The sequence below is a fragment of the Oryx dammah genome, unplaced genomic scaffold (assembly GCF_014754425.2).
Source record: "Oryx dammah isolate SB20612 unplaced genomic scaffold, SCBI_Odam_1.1 HiC_scaffold_4, whole genome shotgun sequence".
Taxonomy (NCBI): domain Eukaryota; kingdom Metazoa; phylum Chordata; class Mammalia; order Artiodactyla; family Bovidae; genus Oryx; species Oryx dammah.
In genome coordinates, this window is record NW_024070188.1 from 47,962,469 (window position 1) to 47,975,661 (window position 13,193).

The 13,193-nt window shown below is 46.9% G+C and overlaps 1 protein-coding gene across 1 annotated transcript in view; it reads left to right on the plus strand.

The window, feature by feature from the left end:
• MDN1 (midasin AAA ATPase 1) overlaps positions 1-13,193 on the plus strand; it is a 142,331-nt gene that overhangs the window by 103,230 nt on the left and 25,908 nt on the right. Inside the window, exons 69-82 of the mRNA XM_040238799.1 lie at positions 233-354; positions 925-1,071; positions 1,914-2,023; positions 2,623-2,696; positions 3,177-3,375; positions 4,736-4,895; positions 7,013-7,159; positions 7,655-7,781; positions 8,456-8,561; positions 9,091-9,206; positions 10,110-10,565; positions 10,806-11,032; positions 11,972-12,127; positions 12,291-12,460. Coding sequence (XP_040094733.1) covers positions 233-354; positions 925-1,071; positions 1,914-2,023; positions 2,623-2,696; positions 3,177-3,375; positions 4,736-4,895; positions 7,013-7,159; positions 7,655-7,781; positions 8,456-8,561; positions 9,091-9,206; positions 10,110-10,565; positions 10,806-11,032; positions 11,972-12,127; positions 12,291-12,460 — 2,317 coding nt within the window. The remainder of the gene's footprint in view (positions 1-232; positions 355-924; positions 1,072-1,913; positions 2,024-2,622; positions 2,697-3,176; positions 3,376-4,735; positions 4,896-7,012; positions 7,160-7,654; positions 7,782-8,455; positions 8,562-9,090; positions 9,207-10,109; positions 10,566-10,805; positions 11,033-11,971; positions 12,128-12,290; positions 12,461-13,193) is intronic.

Genomic DNA, 13,193 nt, shown 5'->3' on the forward strand with positions numbered 1-13,193 from the left:
CTCCTGAACTTACATTGTAGGGACCTGGTCTTTGGATGGGTTGTTTCTTCAGAGTTGATGTTATGTGTCAGCTGGAGACCAGACAACAGCATGCATTCTGAGGCAGCAGACTGGCAGCTTCTCCATCTTCATTTAGGAGGAGAGAATTGTGAATGTTTAGCTCCTGCCTCCGAGGTTTCACATATTTGAATGGGTTTCCTTACATGCCTCCTTGGCCTCTCCCACATTTCAGCTGTTGGTCCATGAGTTTGGATAATACCATGAAGCGCCACACTGAGAAATCCACCAAGCATTGGTTCTCCATCTACCAGATGCTGGAGAAGCACATGCAGGAACAAACAGAGGAACAGGAAGGTAACACCTGACCGTGAGTTCCCTGCTTATGTAGAGGGTCCAGGCTAAGCTTGAAGTGCTGCAGAGTCTGGAATTTACTGCTCCCTTGTCCTCTACCCACTGCTTTCACACAGGACGTGTTGGTATTCCCAAGAGGTCAGCCGAAAAAGCTGGGTAGTTCTTTTCTTACTGAGAATAATGATGACAGTCAGAGAGGCTAAAGTGACTTATCCAGAGTCCAGAGAGCTAGTTGTAAGATAAGATTTCCTTATCCTCTGTGTCCATGAGACAAGTCAGAGAGGAAGTTTCTGTCTTGGTAGGTAGTAGTTACAATGCTTGAGTTAAAAGGGTTTCACCTCATGCTTAGAACGAGGGCCTCATAATTCAGTTTCCTCGTTTGCATGAGTGCATTTCACATATACTGCTAGTGCAGCTGCCATTTTTAAACCAGCTTGAAATGTAGCTGTGGGTCCTTGCTCCAAACTTCACGTTAATTGGTGTCCCTCGAGGATCTCATAGTAGACTGTGTGCAGTATGACACTGAGTGATGGTTGCAGACACACGTGTGTTTTCCTCTTTGAATCTCTAAAGACGACAAACAGATGACCCTGATGTTGCTGGTCAGCACATTACAAGCCTTTGTTGAAGGATCCTCACTGGGGGAGTTCCACATACGACTTCAGATGCTACTGGTTTTCCATTGTCATGTCTTGCTGATGCCACAAGTCGAAGGAAAAGGTAAGAATATACATATGCGTGTATAAAATTTCTTTTCTTTAATTTTACCCTATGCTGTTAAAATGGTTAGGCTTTGAATTCGTGAGACAGGTGTCTTATTGCATACCAGGTTTTAAACAAGATGCTTTCAGTTGTCTTTTACTATAATGTGCTTCAGGTAAGATAAAGAGGAAAACACTGAAATCAAGTGCAGACTGGTTATAATTGAATCCCTGGCTAGTGAACTGTGGCAGCGGTAAATCAACAGATGCAGGTCCTAGGAGCTGGCATGTTGAGGCAGCACGTCTGTCTGTCTAGACGGTGCATATGTCCTGCTAAGCTTCTGCTTGATCCAGGCTATAATTAGGTTCTTTGATCTCAGGAGAGCACTGCCACATATCAAGCAACTGCACATAAAACTTCTACTGTCAGTTACCATCCCTGACCATAGCAGTTTAGATAAAAGTGTCACTGTGAGGTATAGATTTACGTGAATGAGTAGTCAAGGTGAGCTCTTATTATGCCATCTTTTAAGACAGGCTTAGTTTCTGCTGACTTTACAGTAAGATTCTGAGAAAGAGTTGGAAATTGTGAGTTTGGTAGAACATCTGAGTATGCCTTCTTTAAGAACGAAAGTGCGACTGAAGAAAATATCCACTGCAGACTGAAATGAAAAAAATAGGGGTAGTGTTGGCAGCCTGCATCTCTGGGCACCACTAAGCCTGGCTCCCCAACGAGCTGTTACATAATCTGTGGGTGCTCTGCTGTGATGTCTTGGCCCAGAGAGTAATGAGGGAGTGTGCAGCCCCGAGGGAGAACCGGCAGCACGTGTGGTGTTTTCATTTCGTTTTCCTTTCTTCCAGATGCACTTTGCAGTGTTCTGTGGAACTTATACCATTATTACAAGCAATTCTTCAACGGGGTCCAGGCCAAAATTGTGGAACTTCGTTCCCCCCTGGAAAAAGAGCTTAAAGTAAGATGAACGGCAGTCATAATCACTCTTGGGAGAACAAAAGCAGCAAATTGTTTTTCAGTTCTGGTTTTAATCCGATTAACAGTGAAACAGGAGCTCTGAGGAACAGAGGGGAGCACAGCACCAGCCAAGCAGGACGGCAGGCCTTGCGTTCTGTGGCACTGGCTCCATGGGTGCCCTGGCCACATGTGTGAGTGGCACCCATCAGAGGCACCTAGGGGACTGTTAGGGCCCACTCCCCAGTCGCAGCCAGTGGGTAGCTCCCTCTTCCACTCAGAGGAGCGCCAACCTGGTGTTGGCCTGTGGGCTGTGGCGGTGCTGGCGGGTAATGAGAATCCTAGATTTGATACTTTCAGTGGTTGTGGAACCAGCGCCGGTTTATGCTAGAGTACACAGCGACATACTGATTGTAGCAGTACTTTTTTCCATCGCTTTGAGACAAACACATGTCCCTTTATTAGACTTGTTTTACTTGCTCACTGACACGCCGTCCTGGGTTAGGGATGAAGAGAGCTCTGGTCATCACACAGGTGATCTAGAAAGAAATAGAATGACACCACCTTTGTAAAGCCCTTCCTTGAGCTTCATTTATCTTACAGGAATTTGTTAAGATATCCAAGTGGAATGATGTCAGCTTCTGGTCTATTAAGCAGTCTGTGGAAAAGACACACAGGTAATTCATCTTTTAAAACAGGGAGTGGCCAAAACTCAGAATTTTTGAATGGTAGAGAGCATGACTACATTGTTACAAAGGCCTGACTTGTGCTACCTTAAACTTGCTGAAAAAACACTAGACTGTTCTGCTGGCTGCACAGCACCGGCCCCTCCCACCCAAAGCAGTCTCACTGCGGGAGGAACTGATGTGTCTGGAGGCAGAGTGGGCTGTGTGCTGCTGAAGATCGAGTCCTCCACCACCTGCTCACCTTCAGCCAAGTGATCCCACCATTCCTGGCTTAAGCTGAGATTAGAATACCTGCCATGCTTTTTCCTTTAAAAAAAAAAACCCAAAAGATTTTGAGTTTCTAGGACACTTGTTGTATACTAGAGGTACAAGTTATTAAGTTGCCTGTGTATGCATTATGTCATTTACATATTTCCTCCCTTTTCTATTTTTACTTTTTCCTGCCCTTATCTCCCATTACCTGGGGGCCAGAACCCTCTTTAAATTCATGAAGAAATTTGAAGCTGTCCTGAGCGAACCCTGCCGGTCATCCCTGGTGGAGGGCGATGAGGAGGAGCAGCCGGACTCTTTGCCAAGGCCGACAGGTGCCACCGCGAGTGAGGAGTCCCCCATTCAGAGTCTGAACAGGGTGCTGAGGGAGACCCTGTTAGCCCGGCCAGAAGCCGCGCAGGTATTAGCTCACGAGATAGTGTTTGCTTCTTCCTGAGCTGGTCGGACGGGGTCTATGCTTTCTGTGGGAGATGTGCCCTTAGAGCTAGGTGAGGGAATGCCTTTGAAATCTTCCTCTTTGGGCTAGTGGTGTGGTGTTTGTCTTTCTGACCTTGCTGCCTAGTAAGGCAAAAAGTGTTAATCCTCATGCTGGAAGCTTAACATGGGCCTGTGTACAAAACCGATATATTTATCTGTGAACAGTTCACTTACCTGTAAGGGAAGATTTAAAGCATCAGCTTAGGAACAGGGCATGGAAGGTGCCTTTGGGACCCCACGTGATGAGGCTGCTGCACACACCAGGAGTGACTGTGTGTAGTGACATGCTGCTTTGAAGTGGTTGCTGATGACCATGGTGTGGAAATGTGTGAACTTCCATCATGGCCAGTTTCAAGTACCAAGACTTAAGAACTGGCTTACAAAATTCCTTAAAATGGAAACAGTTATCAAGACCTTGAGTGAGCAGATCTGTGACAGGAGGGTGTCCCTGCTGCAGAGTCACTGGGTGTGGGGAGGGCTCGTGAGGGAGTGATGGCTTTTGGCATCATGTTGTGCTTTCCACTCGGTCTAGAGAGTTAGCAATGCAATTCTTCAAGCTGTGTTAAATATTTTAATAGTTCAGAAAGCTTAGTAGAAATTGAGCATCCAGCCATGATATGGCTGCACACATATGATATGGCTGCACACATATGATATGGCTGCCAAATTTATTTTCTTTTGATTGTATTCATCACCTCACCTCTCATAATGCTGATCAGATTTTTTTGTTATTGAGTTAAGAATTTCAGGATTCCTCAGGAAAAAAAAGTAGTAAAACTGTGGCCCCGACAGACAAAAGCTTTTCCCTTTGCCTAGTTTCCCTTCGTCTGCTGCCTTCCCTAGTATCTGGATCCTGGTGTTTGAAGTGTCAGGAATTAGAGGGGGATGGGAGACGGTGGCTGGAGTAGGATTTGGCAGTCAGGTTGGCCCTGCCTGTGTGTCTGAGAAGCACAGTGTGGCACATTATCTCAGAGGCAGCAGTTACGCTGCCCAGCCCTGCCTTCAGGGAGCAGGACGGCCCCTCGTGACAAGCGCAGAAGGCAGCGCTGGGGGCAGTGGGGTCGGGGGCTTCCCAGAGAGGGACCTCGCACACCAGCTCGATACTCTGCTAAGTACCTGAGGCACATGCTGTTTTACTTTTGGTGATGTTTTATTTATTCTTATGAGACTTCAGAGACGGGGCAAGGGGAGTTTCCTGTTGCTGAGCCAGGTATGTGGAGGGCATGACATTTAATTCAGCACCTGCGTGGGGGTGTACATGACTGTTGTACTCTGTGTCACAGGCTGCTGTTCCAGAGCAGTGTCAGGGCGCCCCTCTCCCCTCGGAGGGGCCCCTTCTGCATCGCTTGCCGAAACTCCTGAAACGCATGAGGAAGATGTGCCTGACGCTCATCCAGGGAAGCCCCCTGCCCCACCTCGTGGAGGGCCTCGACCAGTTCACCGGTGGGTGCATGCCCAGACTGAGGAGGCTTTCTTTCTGAAGTATCCCCAGTGGCCTAGAAAGGCTGGAATTAATTACCTGTGTCCTAGTAGTGTAGAGCAGGTAATTGAATAAGCAAGTGGGTTACAAACCAGCCAACACCCAGACACAATCAGCTGAGACCCCACAGATGGTCATCGTGGTTTTCGTCTTGTCCTCCTCTCATGCAGACCAGAGCAGTGCTAGCCACTCTCTACAGCAGCCTTGTCCACATCAGCTCTTCCTGGTCAGGAACACGAGTTTCCTAGAGTCTGGATGCCATCATCACCTCTCAAAATGCTGTCTCTCTTGAGTTAAAGGAGAAGGAAAGTTCATCCATGGTCCCTTTCTTTTTCCTTTCGCTTCAGAGAGCCGTAGCAATCTTGTCTCCCTGGTGGTTCTTGCTCTGCAGTGTATCAGCAATGACTGGGAAAGGGGATCCAGAACTTAATAGACTGTTTGGGCCCTTGGCAGCCTTTCACGACTTCCTCCACCTCTACCCAGCCCCAGCGAGTGTGGGGTCACAGTGAAGCTGGTCCTTCTCCAGTAAGGCTGCAGTCTGACCTCAGGAATATAGTTATACAGGGAAAAAAAACTTATTAGCGGGACTTGGCTGGCGGTCCAGTGTTTATGGCTCTGTGCTCCCAGTGGAGGGGACCCAGATTCGATCCCTGGTCAGGGAACTAGATCCTACCACTGCAATTAAGACCTGGCACAGCCAGATAAATAAAGTAAAAACCAACTTGTTAGAGTAATAGCCTAATATGCATTTTTCAAGATAACCTGCCTGCCTGTGCCTAATGATGGGGGTGAATGGCCTACAGATCCCAGCTGCGCCCTTTGGGAGACACACGGCGACCTCTCCTGCTGGCTGTGCCGGCTGTGTGCAGTGTGTGGGCTCTCACCTGATGGGCTAGACAGCCTGCTAGCCCATCTGCTCAGGCTGCCTTAGCAAAGTACAGCTGAAGGGCACAGGCGCTGGGGCCATCACCCCTTCACAAGCTGGGAAATCTAAGTGTCACTTAGAGTCGGTCATCTGTGTCCATGGTTCCGCATCCACGAATTCATTCAACTCGGGCTCATGTAAGCCCCGAGGTATTTACTATTGAAAAAAAAAAAAAAAACTCCCATGTAAGTGGACCCACATAGTTCAAACCCATGTTGTTCAAGGGGCAGCTGTGCCACGTCTTGGGTGGTTTAAACAATAGAAATTGATTTTCTCACAGTTCTGCAGACTGAAAATCCAAGATTAGAGTGTCAGCAGGGTTGGTTTTTCTGAGGCTCTCTCCTTGGCTTGTAGATGCCTTTTCTGTGTCCCTGTCTCCTCTATCAAGGTTGCCAGCCAGATCAGATTAGAGCCCACCTACAAGGCCTCCTTTTACCTTCATGGGCTCAGAGGCCACATCTCTAAACACAGTCGTATTCTGAGGTCCTGGGAGGTTAGCACTTCGACGTGGACTTGGCAAGGACACGCAGTCAGCTTATGACACTGCCTGTGGCAGATTGGTAGCACCTTCGTGTTCTCGGTTCCTGTGGGTATTCAGGAAGGCAGCACAGTGCTGGAGAAAGAATCTGGGCCTTGGAGTCAGTTCAGCCAGGGTTCAAGTCCTGGCTTCAAATCTGCTCTGTAGCTGAATGGCCTTTGGAAAATTACTAGACTTTCTGAGCCTCTTAGAGTGGCTACAAAGAAGTTCTGGAGCTGTACAGGTTAGAACGTTTTCGAAGCACACGTTACAGCATAGAAGCTCAGTTCATGTTGTAGTTACGGGAAGTTTATTCAAGTGTTTTAAAGTTCCTAATGTAAATCATGGCACATGATCCATGCTCAATAAGTTTTTTGCTTGAGTGATTATAAAACCCCTGGATAAAAAGATTAGCTACTTTTATTTGGGTTGTTTGTTGTCAAGATAGATTGTTTCCGATTTTTCTCTTGTCATGCATGTCATCAGTTGTTACTGAGAATTTACCAATCTTGAGGACTGTTAGATGTAAAGATGAATGACACTTGGTGTTTCTTTCCAAAATGTCCTTGGTCTTGGGTAATCTGAGTATATTAAGAATTCCTGGGGATTTCCATGATTCTCCCTTGTCTTCCCTGCAGGTGAAGTGATCTCCTTTATGAGTGAGCTTCAGAGCCTAAAGGTGGACCCCTCCGCAGAGAAGGAGAAGCAGCGGTCGGAAGCCAAGCACATTCTCATGCAGAAGCAGCGAGCTTTAGCAGACCTCTTTAAACACCTGACAAAAACTGGTACAGTTTTCACTGGAAACTCAGTGGAGTATACTCATCTGCTTTTAGGAAGAAATATAACATGATTGATTTGGGGAAACTTTGTAGAGACAGCTGAGATAGTGCGAAACACAAGGTGGAAAGCAAGGTTTTGAAATGCCATTCGCAGAGTTCCAGTTGCACGTATGAAAATCCTATGATGAACCATTTGTGACTCCCAAGTAGTTTCACAATTTTGCAGTGAGGTTTCTCAGAAACCATGTGTTTTATTTTCATCGCCAATTGTTGTACAGCACATACCCTTCCAACATTGCACAGAGAGCAGTGCTTCTCGAAGTAACTCGTATATGAATCTTGCTGAAGTGCAGGAGCGGATTCTGTTTCGCTCATTGTGGGGCAGGGCCTGAGAGTCCTGGGCGATGCTGTTCCCAGGACACGACTTTTGATTAGCGGTGGCATTGCTAATCCATTCTCTTCAGAGTTTCCTTATTTAGAAACATGCTGTTTATTTCCTAGGTTTGTCATATCGCAAAGGTCTTTCCTGGGCCCGTACAAAAAACCCTCAAGAAATGCTCCATCTTCGCCCGTTGGATCTCCAGAGCGCATTGTCTATAGTCAGCAGCACTCAGGAGGCTGATTCTAGGTCAGTGTTTTTAATTATAAATGAAGCACGGCAGCTAAGCTTCCATGGCCTCATTTGCCAGAGTAGGGGTAGCAGTACTTCTGCCCCAGTGTCACCATTAGGATAACATTTTAAAAAGTGCCGGCTCAGGACTGGCAGGTGGTGAGCACCTAGTAAGTGTTAATTTTCTTTTTTAAAAAACTTCCCTTTCCTTCTGCCCTTTTAAAAGGTAAGGAACGAATGTAAAACATTGGAAGGTTGGGCTCTGTTGGGAGTCTGGTGGGGTGAGGAAGACAAGGGACCACTTTGAGCATTTAAAGAAGGTGTTAGTAACTGTTGATTTTCTTCTTTTCATTTCTCTTTCCTCCTCATATTTATCTCTCCCATTATTTTTTGGGCCTTTGATTTTTCTGAGATCTGCTCACTTGATTTGAATGTACAGGTGAAAATCTGTAAGAGAATGGTCACATTTTTAAGTGTGCCATATACACAAACCTTTTCTAAGGTCTCATGTTATTGTCACATCCTTTGTGTAAAGGACTGATGAGTACTTGATTCAATGGGTCCTCACAGAAGTAAATCTGCTCAGACTCTTGGTTTCTGGTTGTGGCTGAATAGACCAGTCTCTGACTCCTCCGGATCTGGGGTGGAGATAACGGTTTTAATTAATTACATCATGTTGACTTCTTCTCCAGGTTGCTTACAGAAATCTCATCTTCGTGGGAGGGCTGCCAGAAGTACTTCTATCGCTCTCTTGCACGACACGTCAGGCTTATTGCAGTCCTGGCGGCTCCAGCCAAGGTAGGATGATAGAGCCTTGGGATTGCAGGACCTGGGGACTCCTGTTATCCAGGACAGCATCCTCAGACCTGGTCACATGATCACAGCCCATCACTGGAGGCGACTGAGCTCTTTGCAGTTATCAACCTGAGAATGTAATGTAATCAATGTAATTTTGTGCTTAACCAGAAAGCATTTGATAACAAGTTCTGTTACTCACCATTTGCTAGCAGGTCCAAATCCTTAAGAAAAATTATGGAAGAAAAACTTCAAATTGAATGCTACCCTCAGATTCTGCCCCCACCCCGCCGGTAAATTGAGAAAAGATCACTGATACCCAGTTTTGGTGTTAAAACTAGTTCCTGCTCATGGAATATCCGTGGTCTGTGGAAGCATACTTGGAGAAGCCCTGCTCCCAGAGGTGGACGGATGTGTGGCCTCTAGAGGGCAGCACACCCAGCTTGCCCCCTACAGGGCTCCTCCAGGAGTGCAGGACCAGTGGCATCTGCACCGTGCTGCCCCTCAGCACACTCTCCTCTCTCCCTGCCAGGAGGTGGGCGTGGGCCACGTGGAGCGGTGTAAAGGGTTCTCGGCGCATCTGATGAAGGTGCTCATCCGACAGCGGCGCTCCCTGACTGCGCTGACTGAGCAGTGGATCCTCCTCAGGTATTGCTGACTGGCTGTGTTTCTCGGAATGAATCAGGGAGAATTGTGTGCGGCTCACAGTTGCTGTACGAGCTGCTCCCAGTTGTAATGTGAGGTCTGAGGCCCAAAGACGCAGATGGGGTTGCCTTGGCTCGGCCCCTTACTTTTGATGGTAACACTTCTGCCCCCCGGTGTTGGCAGCACCTCTGGGGGATGAGTTGAAGGCCGAGTCAGATGGTAAAAATGGTCACAGCTGAACCACACCTGGGTCTGGAGTGAGGGAGTTCGTGGTTGGCAGTCCATGTGGGCTGAGGAACAGGGTTGCATTCATGGCATTGGGGCATCCCAGTCTCGAGGAGATCCGATGTGAGTCAACTTGAGTTTGTTAGGCTTTTTGGATCACAGAGTTGCAGTTTGCTGAACTATACACAGATGCTCCCCAACGGAAATAAATATTTAAAAAGATGAGGACGGCTAGGAAGCCTGTCATCACCTGCTGAGTGGATCCTTGGCTGAGAGATCGTATTCTAGACTGTAGTCACTTCAGCTATTTTGTCTCTGCTCACAAGAGTTTATATAGCAAATTATACTACATTTACTAGATTTTTTATTTTAGAAAATAGTGGCTGAAGTCACTGTGGTGCTGTGACTGTTGGGTATGAGAGGCCTGTCAGTGGCAGACAATAAGCAGTGAGTTCCCATTCTGCTACTCTGAAGGATGTGTTTAAACACCAAAGGCTGTGTTTAAGTACTTTAGAAGGCATATGATCAGACCTTTTACTCCTCTGGGGGAGCTTCTCTTCTTGATTGTGTGGAAGAGCCCATACTTCATCCAGAAATCAATGAATTCACTGTTAACAAACGGCTCGGTGACACAGTTGAAGGTGCCATGTGTTTTTCCCCTGGGTTTGTTTCTCTGTGCAGGAACCTCCTCAGTTGTGTGCAAGAGATGGATGGCAGGCTGACGGGGCCGCCCGCCTACCCTGTGGCCTTCCCTCCTCAGGACGGGGTGCAGCAGTGGACAGAGAGGCTGCAGCACCTGGCTATGCAGACCCAAGTCCTGCTGGAGCAGCTCTCCTGGCTCCTCCAGTGCTGCCCTGCTGCTGGGCCTGCTCCCGGACACGCCCCCTACCTGGAAGACCCGGAGCACCTCCAGGGGCTGCTTTCTGGAGCAGCGCTAGACCTGATCCCGTCAGACCTGACCTTCCCGTCCCCAGCTCCAGAAACGCAGCTGCCCTCTGGTTGCCTGATGCGGAAACAGGACCCACATTGGCAGCAGTCAACTGCGAGATTAACAGAGATGCTGAAAACCGTTAAAACCGTGAAAGCTGATGTTGACAGAATTAGGCAGCAATCTTGCGAGTCTCTCTTTCATTCTTGGTGAGTGTGCCTGTGTCTCTGCTCTGCCTCTGTGTGGGCACGTGGTCACAGTTTAGTGAGGGAAGGAAAGGGTCGTGCTTCAGTCCTCAGTTTTCTGGTGACCTGCATAGTGCTTTGTGTTGTATGTCCAGCTGTAAATCTCTAGATGGCCTGAGTTTTAGTGGTTGGAGGGAGGGAAGGGTGGGTGTGGATGGGTGGTAGCGCCTTGCTTTCAACATGGTGGCATTTTTGTTGTTGCAGGAAAGATTTTGAAGTTTGCTCTTCTGGGCTGAGTTGCCTATCCCAGGTGTCAGCTCATTTGCAAGGCCTAGAGTCCTTGTTCATTCTTCCAGGGGTTGAGAGTGAGCAAACAGACCCACAAATGGCTTTAGTTGAGAGCATGAAATATGTAAGAAGAGAGATCAATAAAGCCACAGATGACTTCACTACCTGGAAGACACATCTGCTCACCCCAGGCAGCCAAGAAGGTGAGGACTGCTTTTCAGTAACGGAGTAAAAGCCCAGTATAGGAATGCTGTCTTATAGATTTAGGTCCACATTGTCCTAAAGAAACATTTTGTTCTAGATGCTGTTCAGGGTTCTAAGGCTAGGAAGTGTGGTTGGAGCCCATAGCTCTTTTATATATATATATATATATAATTTATTTATCTTTGGTTGTGTTGGGTCTTCGATCTGCACAGGCTTTTCTCTAGTTTCAGTGAGTGGGTGCTACTCTTCGTTGTGACGTGTGAGCTTCTCACTGTGGTGACTTCTCTTGATGGGAGCACATGCTCTAGGGTGGGCAGACTTCAGTAGCTGTGGCATGTGGGCTCAGTAGTTGAGGCTAGGCTCTAGAGCACAGGCTCATTAGTTCTGGAGCATGGACTTTGTTGCTCCATAGCATGTGGGATCTTCCTGGACCAGGGATTGAACCCGTCTCTCCTGCATTGGCAGGCAGACTCTTCGCCACTGAGCCACCCAGGAAGCCCGAGCACATAGCTCTTAACTTTTGTTTGAGCACCTTGCCTCTGGGTTGCCATCACATTACTTACTTTATAGCACATGAGTAGGGAGACAGCACAGGCTCACTGGCTATTCCAGAAAGTTCTCTTTTCGGCTGGAAAGCTGACAGTTCCTATTCGGATTAAGTTGGTGTTTATACGCTCCATCTTAACTGTTTTCATATTTTTGGCATTCTTTCAGCAAAATTGTTTTAATACACGGAAATAACCTTGTAGGTTCATCTACGCCAGGGATGTGTCTCATTCTTTATACCCAGCACAGCTTGACAGTGACTCAGCCTTAGCACATGCTTAGCTGGTGGCTGTTTGTTAAAATGACAAATGAGGATTGTTAGTAATTTCCAGAGGCACTGAAACTTATGATTGAGTTTTAAAAATTTGTTCTGCACCATGTTATTTTACTAGGAAACCAAATGCTGGATGAAGGGTTTGTAGAGGATTTTTCAGAGCAAATGGAAACTGCCATCCAGGCCATCCTTTGTGCCATTCAGAATTTAGCAGAAAGAAACAGTAAAAAAACAGAGGAGAGCACTGACCAGGCAAGACCCCAAGAAGAAGATGGTATGTCTGGAACCAGGAAAATACTAGTTTCTTACCTGATTTTTTCATTTGATGATCTGTTTTAAATATCTAAGGACAGATGTTGGAATAAATTATTGGATGAATGGAGAGGAGGAGAGTTTATTCTGTTATTCACCATGTTGTTCTTTTCTGTGAATGAAAGAGACTGTAGGCCTCGAGAGCCTGCAGTTAGGACACCTCACAAAACTCCTGGAGGAGGACTTCTGGGCCGACGTGAGCACATTGCGTGTGCAGAGAATCATTTCTGCTGTCTCTGAGCTGGTGGAGAGGCTGAAATCATCTGGCGAGGATGGTACAGCAGCCAAGCACACGGTAACCAGCAGATCCTTACACGCTTCTCACTGTCCATGTGGGCTGGGCAGAAGCAGATGGGGTTTCACCTCACTCCGCATAGTCTTCCCAAAGCAGGCCTCCTTGGCAGAATCATTAATAATTTGATCTCTTTGTGCGTAAGACCTCACTGACAAACTTTGGAAAACTTAGAGCTTGCTTGCTAAGGATTACAATTGTAAGTGCAAAAATGATGGCAGTCTAGAGTACCTAGGATTGACGTACCTAGAATTCTTTCATATCTTAATCACATACTCCTGGGTGTTTGATGTTAATGGTGGATGTTACCGCCATAACTAAGGATTACTGGCCATATCATGCAACCCCCTTTCCCTTTCATAAGCCAGGAGAGGATGACATTGTCATCTCCCTAAGTCCAGAGAAACAACTTACTTTATAGGACTTGTGTGTTATTCTGTTGCATTGCTTCCAGTGCGAACTTTGAATCCCAGCAGAATTTGTTGATAAACATACTTTTTAAAAAGATAAACAATCTTGTTAACTAAATGTTAACAAGAGACTTAAGTCACTAAGAATTTGAAGTGTAGTGTTGTGAGAGAGTGTGTGAACGAGGAGGAAATCCCAGTGAGCACGGGTGGTGTACCTGTGTGTAATTAAAATGTGCCGTTAGTGACATTTAATACACTCAGTGTTGTGCAGCCACCATCACTACCTGGTTAGCCCAGAGGAGACCTGGTGTGAGCAGGCCTTTCGA